Below are 24,709 nucleotides of genomic sequence, written 5' to 3'. Positions count from 1 at the left end.
GTGAAGGTGTGTAATAAGGCCAAACAGGCGAGTTATACGCAAATAGAGTTTGTTTCAAAGGGGGAAAATGCAGGCACCGAGACAGCTGGCTACATGTAACACACGCTTATAATGAGAAGAAGAACTTGCATGGCTTGCACTTAAAATGACTGGCTGAACAATCCCGGTGTAAATTTGACCAGGACTCCACACAGTAAAAAAATACAGGACATAGAGGTTATTTATAGTTGGCACATCGGATGTTAAGACTCCCAGTCTCTACCATCCTGAAATAAAAACATCCTTCCAGTGTAAACTGTCAAAATGATACAAGAACTACTACAGAACAACACAAGTTGAAAAGTAAGACTTCAGACCAACACAGCACCTATTTTACTGTATGTAAAAGACAGAGTAACACAACCCCTCCAGCAAAAACCCATCTCTGTGAAGGATAGCAGAACACCTTTTTCCTATCCTCGACACAGAGGAAGATTCAGGCATCCAAATAAAAATAAAATAAAATAAAATAGAATAAAATATTGAGCTGCATTTTTAATGTGGTAAATCTATAATTTTAGTACTTTAGGGTTCAAATTGCAACTAGTGCATTTACTGTAAGGTGATGCTGTGATATTGCACAGCAGTGTCTTTTGCGTTGCTCCCTGTAACTAGAAGAAAGGAGATCAACTGGGTGCTGCATCTGTTTTCTTTAAAGTGGGCCAAAGGTTGTAAAGCATAACTGTTTGATCAGTAACCTAAAAAAATCCCAGATGAAGACATTTTATGCAGAATGTGACAGAGGAAGTCTTTGAGGATCCCACCTTAATGATGTCTGCTGCTTGGGTGTAGGTGCTAAAAAAAAGTTGGGAGCAGAGGAACGAATAACAGACTGTTGGGAAATGTCTTCAAAGCAGAAGATGAGTGGGGGAAATTATGAAGGAAACAAACAGCTGATTAGGTTGAGAAGGAGACGGAGACCACTGGGAAGGAGATGCACATAATAGATGAGCTGTCATCTTCTGTAGCCCACTCACTTGTTCAGCTGCACTAGTAGGTGTGCGTTTCTTTCTTCCCTTCATTGACTGGAATCAATTCAGCTATTGATTCTGATACAATTAAATCAGTCCTTGAGAGCACCTACTCAGCGCAGGCTGGAAAGCAAGAATCAGCACTGGCAACAACAGCTAGATTTTCAATTACATACGCAAAATCATGTGTGAAGGGTTAAATTGAGTTTGGTGCTACAAATCATCCGTCCAATTTCTTAACCATTCCAACTGCAGCATATCCCAGCAAACAGAGGCACAATACACCCCCATCCACACCTACGGCTAATTTAGAAGCAACTATTAAGCTAACAAAGATGAGAAAACCAAAGCACTGGAGGAAACCCACGCAGGCACAGACAGAACACGCCAGCTCCACACAGAGAGGCCCCAAGATCCGTGCTCTTTTAACCACTGCACTGCCGCGCTGCCTGATGATACGTGCAACCTAAGTGTTACAGTATCACCCTGACAAATAGCTTCCATAGCATGAACATTACATGTCCAGGTCAGGGCTGATTCAGGATCAGCTGTAAGAAAAGCAAAACACAGTCAGACGATTCTAACACACACTAGCTCAAATCACGAAGCACTATGAGAGTGCAAGGCAGCTCACTCTCTGAGCAGGATTGTATTTTGTAACAGTAATAGTCCTGTATGTTGTTTACATTCATATTCCTATATTGTTTATAATGCAGTGAAAATCAGACAAGAGTAGCATGACAGATATTTCGTTTGATTGCACAAAGGGTAAGTGATGGATAACAGCTCGTTTTATAAGGTTTTAAAGACATTTTTTTGAAAGTTTGACCTTATTTGACCTTGAAGATGAGGCCAGAGGTCCAAAGTCCCCATATATCATTCCCTATATGCCTATATGTTGTCAATTCAAATGATGGTGGGAAGAAACATAGTTTAAATGTCTCAATATTATCACTTTGACCTTCAGATCAATCTGCTGACCTTGAGGTCAAAGGTCTAAGCCTTTTGTCAGTTTTTGACCAGTAAATCAATAAATATGTTGACACTGAAGTCCAAGGTGGATGTAAGCCAAATTTTAATCAGCTGTTAGCATGACTCCACTCTGCGCACCTCCAAAGTTTTATCAGAATTAATTGAAAACTTTTCGAGCTATTGTCTTTATAGACAGAATGACGCGCACGCAAACACTATCAAAAACCTAACCTACTGTATTGTAAAACTGACAATAGTCACATATCATGTTTGGATTAAAATTTCCCTGATAACGGTTTTCCATCACTTTTATGTCTTGGTGAACTCTTGGCCCATGCTCATAATCGCCTACATTTAGTTTAAAAAAAGTCGAGATGAGAAAGTAAAAAGTGCGTCGTCAGCGACGTTCTGGCCCTCATTAGCTGATATGGTTTCAGGATTTTATCCACAAGCTCAGCATAATTCTCTGCTCTGTGATTGCCAAGAAAATTCTGGACATCTCGCACCAATGCATTCCCCGTGCTGATTTACTGAACTCCTTGTCAAGAATCAGTTTACCAACAAACATTGGATGTGGTGTCACTTTTCATAAGACTGAACTTATTTCTTAAATTCTGAATCTCACTGACATTTCTGTCCAGTCATCCTAGTTGTCCAATCCTTGGAACATAAAAGCTAAAAATCAAAAATGGGACATGCTAGACCAAAACGGTTTATACAGTAAATCAAGCAGTATGGTGCATTTACAGTAACTTTGGCTTTAAGTCTTGAGCTTGTGCTCTCTAATCCAGAAGGCTTTATGAGGACCAGATGGCTGGTGAGACTGAATAGTGAGCCAAAGGTCATTAGTTCAATCGGCAAAGGGAACCCAAGTGTCTTACTAAACCATTTACTTCTCTCCAACCATAACCTGACTCGCTGCAAATTGGCACGAAAGCTATTACGAGGCAAAGGCAGAATATTCCCACATGAATTCTAATTTCAGTTTAGCATTTAACCTCAGATCAATAGTCACTTACTGCCTCACCATACTACCCAGGGTCGACACATCTTGTTCTTAAAGGTGATGTAAGGTTTATTATAAGCACTTTGACTGTGGTTATTTATTATTAGTGTAATGCACAACTCTGGGTCCTGCTGCTGACTGGTATTGCCGGTAGTGAACCCAGAGGAAAGGCTCCAATGAACAGCTGTTCATTCATTCCTGTAACCTGTTACAGACTCTGTTAACAAGCTGTATTTTATGGAGAGTTTAAAAAAAAGTGGGCAAACTCAGTAAGTGAAAACATAATGTGGGGTTTTTGTGATTTTGGAGGTCTGGTGTGGATGCATAAACTAAACCTGTATGATATGGGCAAAGGTATTGAGCCACACTTTCTTTTAGTCTTTACACACCTGATCTGTATTGTCAGGCTAGCAGCTGTGTAAACACTGTGAGTTCAGCATCACAGCGGGAAACCCATAGTTGTATCTTTTTTTGTCATTCCCGCCTCTAGAGCAAAGCCAACACAGTGTCAGAAACAGGAGATGAATGCTGGGCTTTTACAAATATGCTAACTCGTGCCGACGTCTGGTCCATTAAGGATTTTTCTCTACTGCCTTCTAACCTCAAAGCTGGATGCACTTGAATAAAAATTGCTTGCTGACAAGCCACACGAGCTTTCCACGCTCTGGGCTTAACGCGTACATTTTGCTGGATGACTGTGCACACTGTAAACTGCTTTCATAGACTTTCTGAATGTTTCGCAGACAAAATCTTTAATGGTTTCTGGCTGATTATAAACAGGAGATGTGGCATTCATGGACTCCTGAACAGCAATCCATCGGAAAACTCCAAAATGCTACAGGCAGCATTTTTCTACCCTCAACAGCAAAGAATCAGAGAAAAGCTGAACCAAGAAAACATATGAGCTGATGTGTTGCAGTGACAACAGTGACAACAGTGATAACAGTGTTGACAGTGCGATCTTCCTATATTATGGTCCCGGTGTATGGTTACCATAGTAAACATGTGAGATATTAGAGGGCATAAGCGTTCTTGTTTTTATTGACTAATCGTATCCATATCTCAAGTTTGCATGTACTTATATTGAAGTATTTATTTGTATCTTGGTCACCAGTGAAATAAATGTTAAGGCTCTTAGCAGACCTAGCAAGTTTCTTTGATAATTTCATGCTTGCTAGCTTGTGTGGTAATATGCTTTAGAACAGGATTCTCTTGCTGAGACTGTTGTTGATGCCAGGACCGTTTCAGTTTGGGGAACTGTTTGCTTTGTCCTGATATCCTCTGACAGATGACTTTATGCCCTGAAACAGTACAAACTGTGCTGGGCACTTCAGAATGAAGGGTATACGAGTGAGTGCCAGCTGGGGACATCAAAAATCATGCCTGTGGACACTTCTGACAAGCTGGGTGACCAGGGGGGAGGACATGCTATCTCACACACACACACACACACACACACACACACACACACACACACACACACACACACACACACACACTGCACACAGACTTGGGGAAATGTGATACATTACTAAGTCTGGTAAAGGGAAACATGATAAGCTTTGTATTCATTTGTGGAACATGCTCTAATGCAAAGACACTGCTCAGTGCTACAACAAAGAGGTAGAAGATAATGAATGCACAGTAATGATTAGAATGTAATATAGACAGCAGAATGTTTTCAGTATTAGAGCACGGTCATTGATTTCCTTTTATCTTGTAAAACTAAAGTCAAAAAATTGTGAAAAGTTTAAAAATTTTCTGATGTGAATTTGAGGCCCAACGTATATATACACTGGAAGCATTAGATGTTTGTGAATAAAAACATGCACTGTAAAAAGATGATGATGCTTCTAAACAAGAAAAGAAAGAAAGAAAAGATTCTGGGTTCAAACGATTCTCAGGAGAAGACAGCAGCAGGGAGAATTTCAAGGTTTCCAGGAGTTGAAGCTTTATCGGCATCTAGCTGTGTGTATGTGTCAGGTACAATAGTATCTTAGATTATTGCATATTCAGTACTGGTGACCATTTTCAACTCAGAGTGCACTTGTTGCCAAATGCAGTGGTCTGATTGGTCAGATCTGTTTATTGAGCTGATAAAATAAATACTGCAAATTGGTCCTTTAAAGTTATGTGTTCAGTGTAAATGGCTGATAAAGAACAGGTGAGTTGGCAGAAAAAAATCGAATGCACAAAATATTAATACAAATTTTATGTGTCAGGTCTGTGAAGGTCTTAAGATTTAATTTTTTTTTTTTACACTGAAATGTAAGCTAATTCTTCATGGCTCGAGAAAGGAAGACATTTTTCCTGGTGACAGAGAGCTAGTTTCAGTCTTTTAGCATGATTTTAAGGATGTAACTCTTTTACTTTATGCACTTCTTTTAAAAATAAATTAACTGGAAACATCAAAAACTCAGACAGATGCAATCTTGTTTTGTCAGTTTACTTGGAGAACTGAGGTTAGCACAATTAGCTTGCTAGCTAATGTGAAATAAGAAGCTGCTTGTTCCCTTAACAGATTTTTTTTTAAAAAGCATTGCTTCATAAAAACAGCTAAGAACATGGAAATTAAACTAGCCTCTGTTGTCAGAGTAAACTCCAAAGAAGCTGTTTGACAGGGAAAGGTTTCTCTAAGTGTTAAAAAAAATCTTAAGAAGCTTTGATTTCTGCTCCCTCTAAAAATGTTTTAGAAAAATTTCCATCTTGAATCTTTATGGTCTTCATGGCTTGTCAACTTCATTTGTATTAGTTTGCGTTGGTTTTGAGTCTTTGTGCAGTTTTATTGATCCTTTGTGCTCATTTTGTGTCTCCATAGTCGTATAGGCTTGAATAGTTTGTATGAGCCTCTTTGTGATGATCGTCCATGTCTTTTTGTTCTTTTATGCTCTTTTTGTCTCTGTGCATACAGGAAGCTTTGGCCACACAGTTATTATTAAATGATGCGTGGGTCTAGCTCATGTTAAGTTGTTAAAATATAGTACTATGAATTGTTGTTATATACAGCAATATAATGACAAAAACACATTAATAACACGCAGGCAGATTCCTCATCTAAATCATGATAAAAATAAAACCTGTGGTCATTTCCATGCAGTGTTGACTGAGCTCCCTTGAATGCTGAACCTCATAAATCAGGCAGCAGTTGGAATGTAAAGACATGCTGATAGAGTAAAACGACTGCTGGAGTATCAGAAAACAGTCCCACTGAGGGAGGAGGTGCTTCCACTTTAAGTGTGATGTAGCAGTCATGTTTTCCACTGACACATGAAATCCGGGCACACGCAGCTTGAGGCTCGTTGGATAACAGCACCAAGCTAATGGTGTGTGCTTGTGCTACTCTCCAGCTTTAGCATGCAGAGAGGTGATCAAGAGGTTAAAGAGGTTATGTTAAAATACAGTAAATGTACCAGCACAAGGCACACCCTCAATCAGAAGCACACTGGGTTTCACTGTTTTTAGATGAGCACAGTGAGAAAGTTGTTGTGTGGAATGCTAAGGCTGTTAGCACCTTGCATCATGACTCGGCAGACCACCTGCACTTTTGTGCTGATGAGTCTGTCTTCAACTCAAATTAATACAAGCTCTGCACTGGAAATGAAGCTGCACTGCACCATTTACATGGTGACATGGTAGGATGGGCTTTTTTCAGAAAGCCATTGTGTCGTAGACTTTATAAGTGACTTGTTGGTTTGATCCATTTGCCTTCTGGCCAATGGTGACATGAGAAGGTTTAAACCTTTCTCATATTTGTGTAGTATGTAGCCAACAGCTGATGTGCTTAGCTCAGCACAAAGCCTGGATGCGGAGTTGGAAAAATGAGAATTGTCCTTTTAAGAAGAACTTTGTGCCAGGCTAAAGACCTATTTCATAACATCCATTTGACATTAAAAATAGGTGTTAACCATACTAATTAAAGTTCTGCACCTAAATAAAGCTGGACCTTCATTAATGCAGTTGGTAACACCACTGTTTACCTAAGATTTCATGTTAAAACAGCAGAACCTGAGACATTAAGAATCTCCAGGCAATAACTAATAAAGGGGACTTCTTATATTAATTTCAAGTTCCATATTTTATCATCTGTGTCTACAGAAGTTGCTTATTTATCTCACTGAGGAATCATGTGACTGCTAACTGTGTCATTAACTTGCCCGCCATTTTGGATAAGTGACAATCATGGTGACAATGTAGAGTGAGTGCACAAAGTCCCAGAGTCATGCAGGCCTACAGACTGATCCACAACCATCTGGCAACCACTGTCGGTGAGGCAAACACCTCTCTGCAACTGCTTTGGGTTGCTGGCAGACTGGTACAGTCACTGGAACATGCTGGGAATCTGTGATTGCCTATTAATGTTTGCAGACAAATACATGTCTTCCATCCAAAGTAAAGCTGCCCCAGCAACCTTCCATATGAATGGAAGACATCAGTTTGTCTGCAAACAATAATAGTCAAGCGGAAGCTATCATATATAAATCATAAGGAGGTTTTTGGTACAGACACTCCAGCGACAACTGGTGACCGTCAGGAACCACTCTCCAATCAGATACACATTTCCCCTTGTAACTAGTAGTTGTATCACATCCTATATGGTGGAAAGCTCTTGTGTAAAGTCCACATAATGTTGCATGAAAAACTTCTATACTGGGATGCGATGCTGCTCCTCAGTTCAGTGTTTCCTGTAGGGTAGGGTTTGTGCTCGGTCATGGACACGTAGCAGCGTAAGAGGGTGCGGACAAATAGTCATTACTGGCTTTTCAAGTCCACTTAAAGTTTGCCTGAAGTGAACATGTGTAAGTTAGCATCATAGTGTAGTATCTTGTAAAAAGGTCTTCGCAGTTACAAAAAAATGACAGACACGCATGTATCTAGTGATAAAATTCTGTCACTCTGAGACAAACTGACTTACATGATGCCAGATGTCAAATTTATCTTAAACTGGAGAGCTGGTGGGACAGACTCAATGCAAATAAGCTGTGGAACACTGAGAATACCCATATGGAAAAGAAATAGTAAAAACTTATATGATTTACTCATGAAAGTGGCCACTTTCTCATTACTTTCATACATTGTTTTAGTAAGTATCCAAAACATACAAGTTTCATTATATAATTTTTCAAGGGATCTTATATCTGTTTTCACTCTTGTATGCTTTTCATACAAGTTTCACACAAGACAGATACAAACTTTATAAGATTTATATATATCTTTTCCATATGGGTAAGGAGTGAAACTCAGTTAAATGAATTTCAATGTTTGGGTTATTTATGACACTGCTGATCTTAATTTCACAGAAATTAACTTGAATTATTTTTTGTAATTGAAACTGTGCGGCGCCTGCTCAGGGCAGGTAGAAAACTTTCCGATTCGCAGCATGTAGGAGAAAAAAATCCCCCAAAGTTGATTACATGCAGACAGCTTAATATTGCCATCGCAATTTATACTCGATGGTTACGATAAAGCCATTTTAACCATTGTACGTGGACAAACGAACACATCGAGTACATTCGATATATTGCCCTATAATTCACCATTATAACAGTGTAGTCTTGGCACTTTCTTTTTACACAGTGAAAACAAATGTGATAAAACGTTATCTGGTAAGCTTTAGAGAAGAGCTTAGTCTGACTTGACTAACCATGTCCACTGTTTGCCTGTTTTATGCTAAGCTAAGCTGAGCAGCTGCTGGACGTAGTATCATAGTGATAGCAGGTGTCAATATGTTTCTCCAAAGTCATACATGGAGTCATGGAGGTAAAAGAGGCCTGGAATAATGATATATATACATCCGCAAAAACGAGAACATCTGTCAACTGTCGATATTTATCTTTTGTGTTGGCTAAAAGTTCAGAAGCCCTGCAAACAGTATTGTTTGTTTACAAAGATTTCTCTGTTGGCTGAGGACAAAGGGCTAATAAATTACAACACAGACACAGAGGTGTTGGTGCTAGCTTTTCTCAGTATATGCCACCCTAGTGACCAGGTTGCTATTTACTGCGTTGCATAATAAAGGCAGCAGTTTGGGGGTATCAGGGTTTAACCCAATAATTCCTACTGCAGTACCAGTCCTGGTGTTATTGCCAGGTGTGACCTGTATAACTGGGGCTGTGTGAGAATGACACCGGGCCACTAGGGGAAGCTGAGGCCGGTTACCTGACATCATCCTCCCTCCTTTTCGACAGGTTGCACGCAACCTACATGTGCATATGTAGGTAGGTTACAGCCCACCAGTCAGCCGTGCTGCTCTGCTGCTTCACACCGCATCCAGCGCTCCCTAACGCCAAACACACACACACACACACACACACACACACACACACACACTGGAGCACGTAAGGCTGTTTTCACCCTTGTCACCAAAGCACCACTCTGCGCGTCCCACACAACACCGTGCACCCTTCCACGCATCCACGAAGCTTCTCAGTGGTCGCTTTTCACGCAGTCGCGTCAAGGACAAGCAGAGCCCAGGATTAAGCACCGAAGCAGCTGTAACGGGGTGGGGGGGTGGGGGGGCTGGTGGCGAACACACCGTCCTGTAGCAAATTGCTGCACAAGCTACGCGTTATCACACGGTGTGAAATAAACACCAGAGTCCGCAGTCGCGGTGACATTCAGGTGCTCCGTGTACCGAGACCCCTGACAGTCCGCACATACGGCTCGTCCGACATTTTGCTCTGCGGGTGCGCTTCTTTCATTACCAGCCACGAGCCGGACTGAGAGCGATTTGTTACAGGAATAAACGCAGCGCACGGAGCTTACCCGGGTCGCCATCTTCACGGTTGCGGTAGATCAGGGGCTGCAGTTTGAGTCAGCGGCACACAGGACAGCAGGGACGGTCAGGGCGAAAGGATCGACAGCAGATGGGCTTATAAGCTGCGGCGCACTCGGCTCTGATTGGCTGATTCGAGCGGAAGCGGAGGGAGACGTCACCCTACTCGTCTGGCTCTTTGAGCAAAAGTGGGTCTACATTGTTAAGGGTGGCATCCCGGTGGATAGCGTTTGCATATTTGGCACGCGCACATATATTAGACAGTTTCTTTTCCCTTTTTCTAATAACAATAATGTGAACTCTCTAAATTCTAAAGTGACTTTCAGTGCAGTAAGTGTCATCCCGCCTCCATTCATCGGCTTTTTATTTTTTGGTAAATGAAACCAGAGCCTCAGATTTCTGCATGTCAGCACCACGGACAGCGCTCTGCCCCACACGCTGCTGAACTGCACCACCCCACGGCTGAACTAATTCAGCACCACGGACAGCAGCGCTCCGTCCAGGCTGTATGTTTGTTTGATCGCTTAAAGGTCCTGACAGCAGCTGAGACTTGCTAAGGGAAGAAGTAGAAGATTGTTACTGCACTTTAATTACTTCATTTCAATCTTTAAGTTTCCAAAATTTTGAGTTTGACTCTAACTTTGATCAAACATGCGTAACTTCTTCAGCTGTTGAGGTAGAAGGTTAGCTGACAGAGTTCAGTTAAGTTCAGTTTAAATGTACAGAATTAGACTCGTCTATATTCACTAGTGTTTGATTCAGATTCAGACAACTCCACACTTTAGTTAGTTATGGTGATTTATTGTTAAAAAAATGGAATCACAAAGTTATTCCTGCCAGAGTGGGGCAACTACACTGGGAAAAGCAACTGATTGGGCTCCTTTGTTTTCCAAGCATTCAAAGGAAGCAGGTCAGAGGTTACATCAGCTGACTTATGTACAGTCATATTGTGTCATATGAGGTCTGTTCTGTAAGTCTGCCTCGTTCTTCTCTTTTCGTCTGTTTCTTAGTCATTTTCTCACCATGCAGGATCTAAGGACCAGTTTGGGCCTCCATCCTGGTGGTGTGAAATGTTCTTCTTCAAAGATGGTTGGATGGTTATCCTCTCTGGTTCCTGTAAGCACAGAGGAAAAATAAACTCTCACGAATAACAGTTCACCTGCACTCACGACCAGCACCTACCTGCATCTCGCCTACCTGACCATTCTCCACTGCCCTTCTTCTCACTTCTTGTTGATTATCTTGGCCTGCCTGCTACCCCACCATCACCACCTTAAAGAAACAAACTATATTTCCATTTAGGCTCTTGTAAATAATCTATAGACTTGCTATACTCACCAGACCTAAAGGTCTCTTTCTGTGAATTTCATAGCCTCTTTAATAAAAGTTGCAAACGGTCCCTGGTGTCAAATCAGGATTGAAATCAGGATGCTGTGCTGTGTCTCTTTCTTAGACAAGTCTCTGGTAATACCTTGGGTCTTTTGTCCCTTCAGTCTAGTGTAAAACTAGGTCTGTAGAAGGACTGTATGTACTATATGCTCAGAAGCCTAGCAGCCGTTGTTTTTTTGTTTTGTTTTGTTTCTCGCTTTTTATCAGACTACAGAGGTTAGTATGATCAGTTTTTCAATTGAATATAAACTCATCAGAAACTACGATTAAAGTTCAAGTATTTAAGTGTTTAGCATTATCAGTACGTTTCTCTTTATGTCAGATGTATAGAGCAGAATAATCAATGAATTGAGGGATTTGGTATTAAAATTTTTATCACCAATAAAAATTAAACCTGCTCTTAATGACTCTCAAGTGTCAGGTTAGGGAGCTAGTGAGCAGTAATTGCATTTTTTCAAAATTATTATGATGCTCTTCCTCCCAGCTCCTCTTCAGCTGCCTCAAATGTGCAGCTTCAGAGACTCTCTGCTGCCTTTCTGTGGTCCGAGTAAGAACTGTCTCAATGTCAGTCATAACACCTGAACAAAATACAGAACACCATGCTTGTAAAGGTTTTTATATAAAGTACCTGTAACAGTTGATCAAAGTATTCTTATTTCTCACATACATATTCATACATCCACATAGTAACAGATTGCAGCATCAGCACTCTAGTAACACTAGTAGCCTTGACTTTGTTCACCAAAGATTCTTGTTTACACAATATGATTCACAAATGAAAAGGAAGGAAAACCAACTTCATCATTAGAAGCATATGTCACACAATAGTTTTTTTCTTTTGTTTTTTGTTGTTTTTTTGTCTTGTATGTCTCGCAAGATAAAATATGGCACATGGTTATGAGTTAATCAATGAGAGCATGAATCGGAGGGGGTGTTATCAACTCATACTTTCATTCTCCATTGCAAGAAAAAGGTTCATTTAGAGGACGGCTTTCCTTTACCTTCAGTTTTCTCTTTCTTTGTTGTCCCTGCACAGCTGACAGGCCTGGAGCAGGTGGAAAGTGGTCATAAATATTTTGGTAATTTTACACATTAAGAATCATCACTCCTAACATCAGTGTCAAAATCTGACACTACAAGGGTACTGAATACAGAAAATAGAATATTCAGTGTATCAGAGAACGAGTAGCGCTGACCGCTTGTGAAAAATCACGGCTTGTTTAATGATTGTTCAATCACAGCTTAGCAACTGTAACGCAGCACAAAAGGTCTTTCAAGCTTTGGGTTTGTTCACAATGTGGAAAGACGTATTTCCAGAGTTTAAGGTGGTTCCTTATCGGTGCCATTCCATGACAAATGAGTTAAGGTGTGTTTCTCATCGCTAACATAAGATACAATCATTAGCTTAACCAACAGTTGTTACCTAAAAGGCCAAGCAGCTAATTTTTTAAATAATGCAGTGCCCCTTTTATCACTAGCACACCCACTTAGTTGTATATACACTATCTGTGACGTTGATCCTATCAGAGTTTAAGCTAGTGTTAGCAGTGTTGTCCATTAGATCCAATAACATTTACTGTAGCAACCCTAGCTAGCATCACCCAAGATAACGTCACATTTAACAGACATCTTACTGTCCTAGCATTAAAAGGAAGAAAAAATAAGAGTCCTATTGACATTATTCCCTATAAGGTATGAACTGAACAGACTAAGTTGATAAGACCAATGTTTTTATTTGGTGAAGAAGCAATCTTTATGCTTGTTAGCTGTAGCCTTTGTCTTCAAGCATGAAGTTGTTTGTAGCAACCAGTTGCTTCATTAAAAGCCTTTTCATATCTCTCTAATAAATCAATAACTTTTTGTATCCGCTTGAGTGTGTCTGTTCTTAAAACTCTTGATAAATGTTCATCTACTTCACCCTTACTTTTGGTGTGTTTTGCTGAACATACTTTGGTTAAAGGTTGTTTTGTAAGAGACTACCAGTGACGAACAAACACTGGCAACCACAGTGACATCTAATCCCCATTTAACAGAGCCATGGGTGTTGGACAATTACATCTCATTAGGAAACCTGTTGTTTTGCTTTCCCTGTTTCAATTTAGCTGTTTATTAGCAACCATATATGCACACTTTATCCATTAAGTGTCAGCGATAGGGTTTCTTTAAAAAAAATACTAGCCACTAAAGCAATAGCTCGCTTCAGCTACTGGTTTATTATAGTGACACAAACAAGGCAAATGCTATTGTTAGCATTCACAGTTCACCTCTGCATTTTACAGACAGAATTCATTCCAACAAGTAATTTTGACATGACTCAGCTATGATTAATAAAAAATAATTTAGAGAATATTTTAGCTAATGTTTATGTCAAATAGCCATCAAGTTAGTTAGCCTTTGACTGTTGTTCTTTAAGCCAGTAACCGTTGTTAGCTAGAAATGAGAAATTTGTTTAATGGAATTCTTTTAAGTAATGAATTAATTATTTACTTTTGTATCAATTACAATCTAAGATTTGCCACCACACCTGCTGCCCTTATCAATGTAAGATTAGACAACTAAAGGCCTGGCCTGTGTTGTGGGGCTAAGCAAACCTTTACCCTTTAATTGGAAAACTGTGTCATTCTCCTATTAAATCTGTTAGATACTGAAAGTACTGACATGAATAAAAATTGCAAATTCTTGTATAACATTAACTTATTACAGTTCACATACATCTTGTTATGGAGTTGATGATTTGTAACCATTTGACCTTTCTTTTATCCTTTTGCCTGCAGAGAGAGATCCTTCTGGATCGTCAAGTACAACAAATTACAAACAGGATTATTCAACAGTCATCTTGTGAATGCCTTTGAGGAATATGCTACTTGTCTACTATTCAACCCATCAGAAACAGCTAGGAGGAAGGACATGTAAACAAGCATGTTTGCCATGGATTCATAGAGTGCATATTTGTCTCATGAGGTCTGACTCTGGAACAAGGCTACATGTTTTTCTTCAGAGCATGAAAGCGCTGCAGCCCAGTTGGTAATCATCTGAACATGAAACATCTCCTGCTTTGTGAAGACACGAGTCTGGAAAGAGGCATGACATTCTGTTTGATTAAAAATCCATTTCCTCATTTTTAAAAGTAAAGTCTTCATTTCTGTGTTTGTTTTGTTTTTTTCATATTACAAGGGAAGGCCAAATATTATTATACACAAATTAAACTGAATGTTGAACGCTCCAGTGTTGGATGACTCCAATTTTGGCATACATTTTGCAAAGTGACACACACAACTTCTCTGTATATTGAATTTACAAGCTTTCCATTTTGGCATGTATTCCTTACCATGTAAAGAAAGTCTTTTTCTTCTGGTCTACATGTCGGATGTACAATGCAGCAACATTATGAAAAGCTTACTCATGACAACTTTATAGTCTTTCTTGGCTCATGTTTTTTTGTTTTCTTTTTCTTTTTGTATGAAATAATGAGTCTTAGAATGATATGGCACAAGACCTCCGCCCTGCCGACAGGGCGCAGGTTTTCAAAAACTGAAAACATCTTATTGGCCGTTGTTAGACTTAGAGATATGACATCATCAAGGATAACACTCTCACCTCAGGGGGACATGTATAGGATCAGTATATCCATTTATCCATCATAATGTTTTGAAGGACTACCCTTACAATGGTCCTGTAATGGACCATCAAAGTTTTCCATAAATTTATTGGTGACACAGACTGAAAACTCTTCTATAATCTCTCTTGTGATTCTGGAGGAGCTTTCCAAAACCGAATCATAATTCCTTTGAGCTTCTTCATAAAATTCAGTTTTGGGCTTGAAGCTTCTAACAAGAAAGACCCATACAATCTGAAGATGTGGGGTCTTTAAAGGTGGACTTTAGGTGATTTAGGAAGAAAAAAGCACCAGATTTAAGCACATTATGGAAATTGTTTGATCACGCATTTTTAGACAGGAAGTCTGGAGATTTTATTCTGCCTTTTAAAAGTTTTCAGCCTGAAAACATGGCTGCTTACCAAAAGTCAGAACTATTGTACTCTTTACCCTCTGAGGGTAATCACCCTATACTATCAGAATATGTAATATTTGTTCATTTTTTCTAGCAATAAGGGGACAAAGAACATATTGGTTCTAACCGACACATCAAAATGTGTTGACGTTTGTCAAAAAAACCCCTGTTTTTCTTGTCTACAAAACTTAGGGTTTGGGGCTTAGATCTCAGATGGTTAATGTACAATAGGTTGCTGTAGAGCCACATAGGGGTAGGATTAGGGATGAAATGCATTTTAGCAACATGCTCAACAGGTATAGTTGCAGAAACGAGATGAAATTACCTTCTAAATCAATTCTTACTAAGATCGCATTTACGTTTGATCCAAAATGTAAAACATTTTGCTTTTACAGTTCATTAGTTCTCAGATTTCTCTTTGGACATACCAAATAAGTGACCAAAGAGACATAGAGGCTAATCTCGGTGGGCTCTTTTAGTCCTCTGTGTACATGAATACCAAAAACCTGTTTTAAGGGCAAGTGTTTGACCTTGCCTTGACTGATGGATTTATAGTAATGGCATGTCCACTTCTAACCTTTCACATATTGTCCTCATTGGATCGTCCTTGCGCCTGGATGTCACATCACTCAGTCTAGCTTTCAGCAGTTCAGCATAGCAACTGCTCAGTCTCTTTCGTAACATGAGGCATGGCATGCCCAACACAAAGCAGCATGCTAGGAAACCTATAGAAGCACACATGCATGTCAAACAACTCCGTGAATAAGTAAGCCATCAGGTCAGTGGACCAGAGAGTCTCTAAATATGGGACAACTGGACTGAACTGCACCAGACAGGACACGACCGGTTCAGACCAGACCGGAGCGATCGAAATGAGAGAGAGAGAATCTGTGTTGATTTATTTTGTCCATGTTGCTGTGGAAAGCCATGAGCAGAAGAAAGAGGGGTGGGTGTTGGGACTTCAAACAGCAGCCGAGGTCTCTGGTACCAAGTGGTGACGGCAACATCAAAGTGTTGTTGTGGAAGAAAAGTCACATCTACAATTGTTGTGTCTGGCTCTGCACTTCCACAGCTGGAGCATACTCACATTTACTTTTGATTACTAATGTGTGTAGTCATTGGCCGAGAAAAGCGATCACATGATCTGCTATAAGAACATATCCTCCATGACCCATCACCACCAGTCATTCACACAGTGTGATGCACCCAACACGAGTGTAGTCGTTTAAAAGTATTCTTTCTTTCTTTCTTTCTTTCTTTCTTTCTTTCTTTCTTTCTTTCTTTCTTTCGTCAGCACCAATATGGACTGCAGGAGAAAGTGCAGGGTAAGAGAAATAAATGAGCTCATTCCCTGTGTAAAATGTGCCCTGGAGGAGTCAGTATTGCATTTTCCCACGTATTTGTAAACAGCTTACACAAGGGCTTGTTTAATAATTATTCATCTGTGCCAAAAGGTTTAGCATGTCATCCTCTTAAAAATAGACAAATGGTCTCCTAATTCCCAGAATATTTGACTGGATAAACCCAAATGTTCCTTTAAAACTACAGTACTTTATATAATATGCGGATGCATGAATCCACTTCAGTACAATAAATAGGAGTGCCAATTAAACAATCTGGTTGACTTGATCTCATCCACGCTATGCAAGTTAATACTCTTTATGTTATGTGAATGGACCTTGCAGAACCACTTTTGATGAGTGCAATAAAGCTTGGGAAGGACTTTAGGAATAAGGTAAAGCGGAGTTGGCAATAAGCAAGTGGTCATGTGCAAGGACATATGAAGTGACCTCATGCAATGGTTCAATTCTCTATAGATAAAAATGCCTCAATGCTAAATATATACTGTATACATATACAGTATATATATATATTTATATATCCAGCCTCAGTAACTAAATCTGTGTTGTCTGGCGTCTCTAAACCCATTTATGTTTCTATTAACTTTCACAATAAAACTTAGTCAGGACTTTATTTCTTAACATAAAGGCCAGACTGACAAATTTCTTTACACCCAAGGTAAAAGGTAAGTACAATGGATCTCTTGCTCTCTCTATCATGCTGTTAATGTCACATCATGATCTCTGCTAGTCATGCTTTTGATGAAATATGACTTTCCTTTTCTTCATTGTCAGATATATTGTTACTGGGAATCACCGAATTTCCCAGAGGAACCCACCCGAGGGATTAATAAAGTTTTATCTTATCTCCTCTTATCTTATCTCAACAATTGTATCTCAGCTTTAAAACTTGTTACCCTGAGCTCAGGGACCTGGATGCTGAATGCCAACAAGTAGCCTGTTAATCTTGGGAATCTAATCAGATCCAGTCAACATGACTGGCGGTTTGAGAAACACCTCAGCAACCCTGATTTTATCTACTTTGTTGTTTAACTGCAGCCTTCGGGTAAATTTATCATCAACACTGTTTCATACAACGAGCTCTATCTTCTACATTTGAAAAGTTGGTTAATCATCACCAGTAGAGACGCCAGACAACATTACAGCTCAAAGGTAACATTACACTGGATTACATTAGTCTTCCTGTCCTTAACATATTCACTGTCTATCCTTCCACCCCCACCCCCCCACTCCCGGCGCCCTCTTATCGGTCAAGGCCTATGAGGAGCTTGGTCTTCTCTTCCTCTTTCTTGCTCTCATTTTTCAGATCAGCAAACACCTGGGTAAAGAAGTGTGGGTCGGTGTTGATCTGGAGCATCTTGCCACTCATGCGGTTGATGATGTCCAGGCAGCGGTCCCAGAAGGCTTCTTTCTCTGCTTCCACCAAGAAGGGCTTCAGTGGGTAGGAGATCTCGTTGCCCATGTAGGAGTAGGACAGGTAGAGGCAGGTAAGCAGTGAGGCCTGCAGCTCGCGCTCCGAGGCCACCTCAGCTGAGACCACGTCGCGGCACAGCATGTAGAGGAAGACCACGTTGGCTGGAGTAATGAAGCCCTGATCCTGCCAGCCCTGAAGAAGGAGGGAGCGGTCCACACTGCGCAGCCAAAGCACTGGATCTGTCGGGGATAGACGCTTTAATCTGTAACACCGACGGCACAGGAACTCGCCCAGGCTACGCATAAGTTCACTCGTGGATGCCTGTGTTTAGGAGGGAAGGAGAGAAGACTTGATCAAATTATGCATGCGTGAGTTTTTAGTTTTCCTTTTGCTATAGAGTGAAGGTTACCTGAACAATGACTCGTTTTGGCGTTCCAGCTGCAGTGGAAGGCTGGATCCCAGAACCTGTGAGGGAATTCTTTTTGGCAACGACAGTAGCTACGTTAGCCAAGGTTTTGGAGGCGGGCAGGTGGGAGGAGGTAGTGGTAGTGGTGGCTGCTGGGTCCTGGCTGGATGAATAGGATGAGAGGTTAGCACAGGACTGAGACTTCTTGAGCTTCAGGCTATTGGAGGCTGAGTTGGTGGTGGCGGCTGCATGACCATCCGGAGAGCTTCCTTTCCCCCCATCCCCGCTGTCTGACTGTAATTTCTTGGACCCCTTCCTCTTCGCTGATACAGCCACTATACGTTTCCATGGGAGCACACTGATGATTGAGGGACGTTTTAGGGACTTTGCTGCTGCAGCAGCGGCATCCTTGGCATTCTTGCTGTTCTGGACGGCGGTGTAGTGGCCCACCGTGGCCGGCCCATCCTCAAACAAGGCTGCCTTGCGGTAGCTAGGAGACAGCGATAACACTGTACCCATGATGTCTGGTTAGAGTTAGCAGCAGAAACAGGGTACAGTGGAAAGTAGTGGGGGAAAGCTCTTTGACTAGTCTAGACAAAAAGCTTGGAAAGGGTCAGCGTCTCACTTCTGGAGGAGTTTGAACCTGTGAACAAACAAACAACAGAAAAAAAAGCAGCAATATTAGTTCGATTTCATTTCAACTGATGAAGTTTCATCAGTCTTCTCTCAGTAGAGAATGAGATGTAGATGTGGAGTGGTTTATCAAAGCAAAGAATAGACCTAGACGCTAAAGTTTTGCACAACCATGACAACTTAACACTCCACTCGCTGATGAATATTGAACATGAATGATGAATATTTTTTGCCTGTTTGCAAGACCAGAAGTGACATAAGACACTGACTCAAAAGAGAATATTTATCGTTGGGATGGTGAACTTTCCCCTAGAGCGTTCAGTCTATCGCCTTCCTCTGCTAAGAGACTTTCCTCACTATGAATTCAACCATCCAGTTAGATAATTTCATGAGGTTGCTGCTGTCAGCCTTGTCAAACATGAAAAATGAGCTACAGTCTCTGAAAAAGATCCTGGGATGAAAGAAAGGCTCGTAGTAATCGTAGTATGAGTTAAGTTTTCTTTTTACTATTTCAAATGCTACAATCCTCACGTCTGAGCTTTGGCTTGTTTTGGTGAGGAGAGAATGAGGAAAACCAAGAAACATTGTTAAAATCTCCCCAAAACATCTGTAAGTGGACCCTGAGTTAAATGGGTTGGGTTATACACAAACTAGTTTTCCAAGAGCAGAATGAACTGAAGCCTACAGCCATGACAAGGTATCCAGATGAAACACCCCAAATGGCTGCTGGACTTTCAGATAAGACTTTTCACAGTTTTCTCGCACAGGACTGAGGAGAGTTTTTACTTCTCCTTTTGAAAAAAGAGTAAAGAAAGTAACCATTGAGGCCCATTGAGTTTGACTACTGTCGGCTCCAGTCAACCATGAAATGTGGTTGAAAGGCTATTTAAGTCCAAAAAGGACCGCACACACTTTGGTGCTCGAGGTCTTCACACTAGTCTAGAAATGACCCCTTACCTTCTTTTAACCATAAAAAGTGACAAATTTGGTTGAGAGTCCAAAGATATTTTGATATCTTTAAGATCAGAAACATTCTATTTGTTTTAGTGAGGGAAAATGGGAAAACATGGGAAAATGTTTGGGAAAACCTATCAAGATATACTTTCTATTTGTTCCTCTTGGGTTTCCAAGTAACAAAGACCTTGAATATGATTTTAGAAAGTGAGGTTAGTTTTCGAAACCAGAAAGGACACTCTGGTTCCTACTTTGTGAAAGCAAAAGCAAGTCAGATGAAAATGGCCCAAACAACAGTTCTCAAGGTCTTCTTGCTAGTTATTCCTCCAAGGCCCTCAGCTTGGCTAAATTTTCTTTTAACGAGGAAGTCAAATTCATGACATTTCAGTATCTCTTTTGCAAACAGCATTCAGACACTTTTTGTTTTCTTTTGATGGAGGAAGAAATCCAAGCTCCTGGAGAAAACCCAGTGGACAAACATGGTTTTCAAGCTACAGGAAAATTTTGTTGTGATGCAACACTGCTAGCTGCCTGCTAGCTGCAGTAACATACAATAAATATCAATCATATCAATGTTTACAAATCACACATATATCATTGGTGATCATTGGTGAAAAACCTGGATTCTTATCTGCTAGACCATGAGAAACAACCTGTAACCGGCCAGATAGATATTTACACAGTGAATCTGCTGTCCACTTGTAACAATGACAACTGAAGAAGCTCCTGCCTGGAGGAAGAGCCTGCAAATGCAGATGAAAGCAGGTCACAAGACCAGCTTCCCCTTTCAGAACACGTCAATAAGATGAGTTTAGGTTAGGTGGTGGGAGTGGGTTTTTTTTTTTTACTGCGCAAATCTCTGCTTCCAAGGTCCACATTGAGCTGTTGGTACTGTATGTTCATTAAGTGAAGAAAAGCACCCCAGAGCTTATGGTTACAGCAATATACCAACGAGAGAAAGAGTCAGCCAACTGCATTAGGTGTCTGTGCAGAAACTTCATAATAAATCGTGCAGCCACACAAATAGCTGGCATTCCATCACAGCAGTCATGTATAAATGGCGCACCTCCCCACATAAAGCTGCATATAGACGGCACTGGTAGCCCCAGCATGGGCCTACCAGTGTTCACCAGCATTATATAAGAACCGAGATAAGGCCACGGAGGCAGGGAAAAGAAATGTGCGCAAGCATCCATCTTAGCTTCAAAATGGAAGCCTTGAACACCCCCCCACCCCCGAACACCACCAACACCAGGCAGCATCAGAAGCACACACCGAGAGGCAGCCCTGAACATTAGGAGAAAATGCTTTTTTCTCTCTTTTTGAGCAGGTGGCTGTGTACTGACTGATCCTGCGTTTATCTGAGAATTATTTGAGCGTCTTTAATATTTCATCACCTCACAAGGCTGGTGTTACAGGGAAAAACATGTTTCCTACCTTCTAATTAATCTTCTCTTCTTGTGAAATCCATGTATCCCACCTTGACCTCCCCCGTACCCTCGCTGCTGGGTAAGATCAAAATGTGAAAAGGCTTTCCGCCCACGGAATCCACAACCGCCGGCACGAGCTCGTCCAGCCAAACGGGTCTCGCTCGAACACCGACAGGTCTGCTGCCCGCGCCCCTTCCCTTCAGAGCCTCATTCAGAAAGAGTCTCTCGCTCCTCTGCGGGAATACACACGCAAAGCGAATATGTGCCGCACTCCTTCGCTCGCAGCGAGTGGAGAGATGTCTTCCATTGAGAAGCCCAAAAAACTACACGGTGGAGGCTGTTTGATGCTCACAACTCGCCCAGACATGAATCAAACAGCACGCCGGCCCGCTGGTCTAAAAACCTACATTAACACAAAAAAGCGGCGACAGAGAGAGAGGGGGACAGAAAAACATGGCCAAGATAAAGTCCAAAAATAGACGGCAGCTTATTCCCTCAGTAAAGCAGCAAAGCAAAGAGCGAGCGAGACAGGGAGAGAGAGAGAGATGCGGGCATCAGCACTTATTCGGGTTGGATGTGCGAGAGAAACGGCGCTCTCTCATTGGCTGCTGCCTGGATGCTGCTGCCGCCGCTGAAGTCGTTCAGCCTATCGCTCTCCGAGGTGCTGAAGCAGCCGGCCAAACGTGTCGAAGCTGCTGCTGCCGTGCTGTGGTGGTGGAGGTGGTGGAGGGTGGCTGCTGAGGATCAGCGCAGTGATTTTTGTGAATCACTTCATCACAGCGAGTGAGGCCCCGTTAACACCGTGTTTGCTAACAAAAATAGCAGATTCACAGGCGAATCCACCTCTTACAGGTACACACACACACACACACACACACACACACACACACACACACACACACACACACACACACACACACACACACACACACACACACACACCCCTTCCCTTCCATCACAGGGCTAATACTGAGGGATGTACTAGTTGCTCTCTGATGTGTTCACTGAAATATGAATGTGTGTGAAGGTTAGACAGAAAGAACTTATGTTGTATAAATGAGTGAAAGGGGTTGTATAAAGTGCGCAAGCTGAGTAGATAAGAACCATTTAGTCAGCTGACTCAGTCTTAACCAGCTCCTCTCTCAGAAAGATGTTAAAAAATTATTTTCTCCTTACATACACAATCTACATAAATGTAGCGCCCTGGGACTATATTTTCTATTTAACATTCTTAAAGAGACAGAAAGCTACATACATGTTCCCAGTGTGTCCGCGCAGGTTGTGGCTGTCCAGGTCAGGGCTTCTTTGAGTGGTTGAAAAAAGGAAGTCAAATGGACTTCATCCAAGAGGTTTCTTCAGTTCTAAAACCAAATGGTGGAGAGTCCCAGGTATTTAACTCCTAGTAGGGATTGTTCCCATAGTTCTGAGGGTCACTAACCCTATTAATCATGCGAGTCATCACATGAGCCAAGGTGTGAAAAAAGGCGTGGATCTTTATCATCACCGGGATTAAGGGTGAAACCCCAGTAAAGAGATGAGATCTTCCCCCACCTCATCCTGCGCCTGAGAAGGGACCTCAGGACTCCTTAGGTGTTTTGTCCTTGTTTACTGGGATCATGATTTCCTCAGAGCTGAAACTTCCACTCTGATCCTGAAACCACGACTCCTACATTCCTGCTTTCTGAACCGTTTTATCCGTAAACTGGTTGACATCACTACAACAGCAGGGATGACGTCTCACAATCAGAACCTGGTTAGAAAGCTGAAGCTGGCTCGGTTCACACAGATATTGCTGGTACATTTATTTACTTATTTTTTGCAATAAAAACCATGAAGAGCGTGCTCTTTCCAACTGTGTTACATTGGCCACCCCTTGATTGAATCACAGCAATCTGGCAGACGGCTCAGAACAATCAATGCCCACACGCACAGACTGAAAAACAATTGCTTCCTTAGAGCTATGGCCTTCATCACAACCCTCCTGCTCATCAAAGCACTGATTACTGGAAATACCCCCCCCCCCATCCACACACACGTTGCACTTACACATACAGATCTGACGCCGCTGCTCTTTTTTGGCTAAGGAGAGTGTTCACCTAAAATGTCATTTAACACTTAAGTAGCATTAAACAATATCTAAAATTGGAAACTATTATGAAAATAAACAGTGACTTCAGTGAAATTAGGTTTAAGGGTCTGTCAGCACAATTAATCAAAGAAGGCATTATTTTGATGAAGTCAGTGAACAGCAAAATGCTTTTAAAAAAAAGGAAAACTAGTGTAACTCTGAAAGAAGATAATGAGACAATAATCAGTTTGTCAGTTCAGCCAATCACTACCCAGATATTTCCAAAATGTACTTAGTTATGACATTATTTAAAAATGACAACCAGCACTGATCAGGAGGAAAATCACAAACCCTTTTGCAGCCACTTCCCTGACACTCTGCAGCAGACACCAAAACCCGATGCTTCCCGCAGTCTCTCTCCAGATGAAAGTCAGTGTAAAATCAGCCTGTACAGCTGTTTTCCAACAGCAGTAACACTTTTTCATCCATGATCCAGACTCCGTAAAAAGGCAGTGAGCTGGAAAATGGATTTATCTGAATGGCTCTCTTCCCAAATACAGCTCTACCCACGGGCAACAGAGGCCACTGAGTGCACACGAGGAGGGACTTTTGTAAAGCTTCTTAAAGAGGAAGCTTTATCTAAATCCTGCAAAGAATAAGATACACAGTAAAGCACAGCTGATGGGTGACTGTATGAATATATGACAAATAAATTAATATTCAGATTTATGGATCAGATGCTTAATGATTTTCAATATTCTTAAAGGTACAATGAAGCACAGTGGGGATACAGTATTGATCAGCAATCAGTGCGTTGCTGTTGAGCTTATGCTTTGTGGCATGATGCATTCAGGATGCCGAAACAAAGCAGTATTCAGGCTCACCTCTTGCACCATTGTGTCATCTCTCCCTGGTCCTTTGTCCTGTGTCTTGTGGTATAACCCTCAGCTTATTCCACTAAGGTTACAACTTACAATTGTCTTTAATTACAGTTTGTTCAGTGAACAAAACTTTTTTTAAATTACCAAACTGTTGCCAGATACATTTCTGCATCCTGGTTGGTTCCCAGTTGGCCCAGCGACATCCTTTTTCCTTTCCTGTGGCCCGTAGTTAACCTGGCAATGAGCAGAAGTAATTTTAGGATTTAAATGAGTGTAGGAGACTGAGGATGACACAAGACTGTGTGTCAACAGCTGAATAAATCAAATCACTTTTATTGTCACATCACATGTGCAGGTACACTGGTGCAGTACATGTGAGTGAAATTCTTGTGTGCGAGCTTCA

General features: G+C 41.3%; 2 protein-coding genes across 4 annotated transcripts in view; both read right to left on the bottom strand.

Annotated features, from left to right (window-relative positions):
- Positions 1–9,867, bottom strand: part of LOC309704679 (vesicle-fusing ATPase) — an 81,871-nt gene extending 72,004 nt beyond the window's left edge. For all 3 annotated transcript variants that reach the window (XM_082530026.1, XM_082530027.1, XM_082530028.1), the window contains exon 1: positions 9,751–9,867. In XM_082530026.1, coding sequence (XP_082386152.1) covers positions 9,751–9,762 — 12 coding nt within the window. In that variant the 5' untranslated portion in view covers positions 9,763–9,867. The remainder of the gene's footprint in view (positions 1–9,750) is intronic.
- A 1,889-nt stretch (positions 9,868–11,756) lies between these two features.
- Positions 11,757–21,904, bottom strand: LOC309705163 (cyclin-dependent kinase 5 activator 1-like). The gene is made up of 3 exons (XM_082530787.1): positions 21,365–21,904; positions 18,344–18,983; positions 11,757–18,255 (listed from the first exon to the last, which is right to left on the bottom strand). Exons 2-3 carry the CDS (start codon positions 18,857–18,859, stop codon positions 17,764–17,766), a joined length of 1,008 nt encoding a protein of 335 aa, XP_082386913.1. The 5' UTR covers positions 18,860–18,983; positions 21,365–21,904; the 3' UTR covers positions 11,757–17,763.
- Positions 21,905–24,709: the final 2,805 nt, after the last annotated feature.

The sequence above is a fragment of the Aulonocara stuartgranti genome (assembly GCF_965226115.1).
Source record: "Aulonocara stuartgranti genome assembly, chromosome: 4".
NCBI classification, from domain to species: Eukaryota; Metazoa; Chordata; class Actinopteri; order Cichliformes; family Cichlidae; genus Aulonocara; species Aulonocara stuartgranti.
Note: the sequence above shows the minus strand (reverse complement) of the source record. Positions and strands in the feature narration are given on the sequence as shown.

Excerpts from the sequence above, each read along its gene's own strand:
- LOC309705163 (XM_082530787.1), bottom strand. The coding sequence starts at position 18,859 with ATGGGTACAGTGTTATCGCTGTCTCCTAGCTACCGCAAGGCAGCCTTG. Across the intron at positions 18,256-18,343 it reads CAAAACGAGTCATTGTTCAG|GCATCCACGAGTGAACTTAT; the intron begins GTAACCTTCACT and ends TCCTAAACACAG.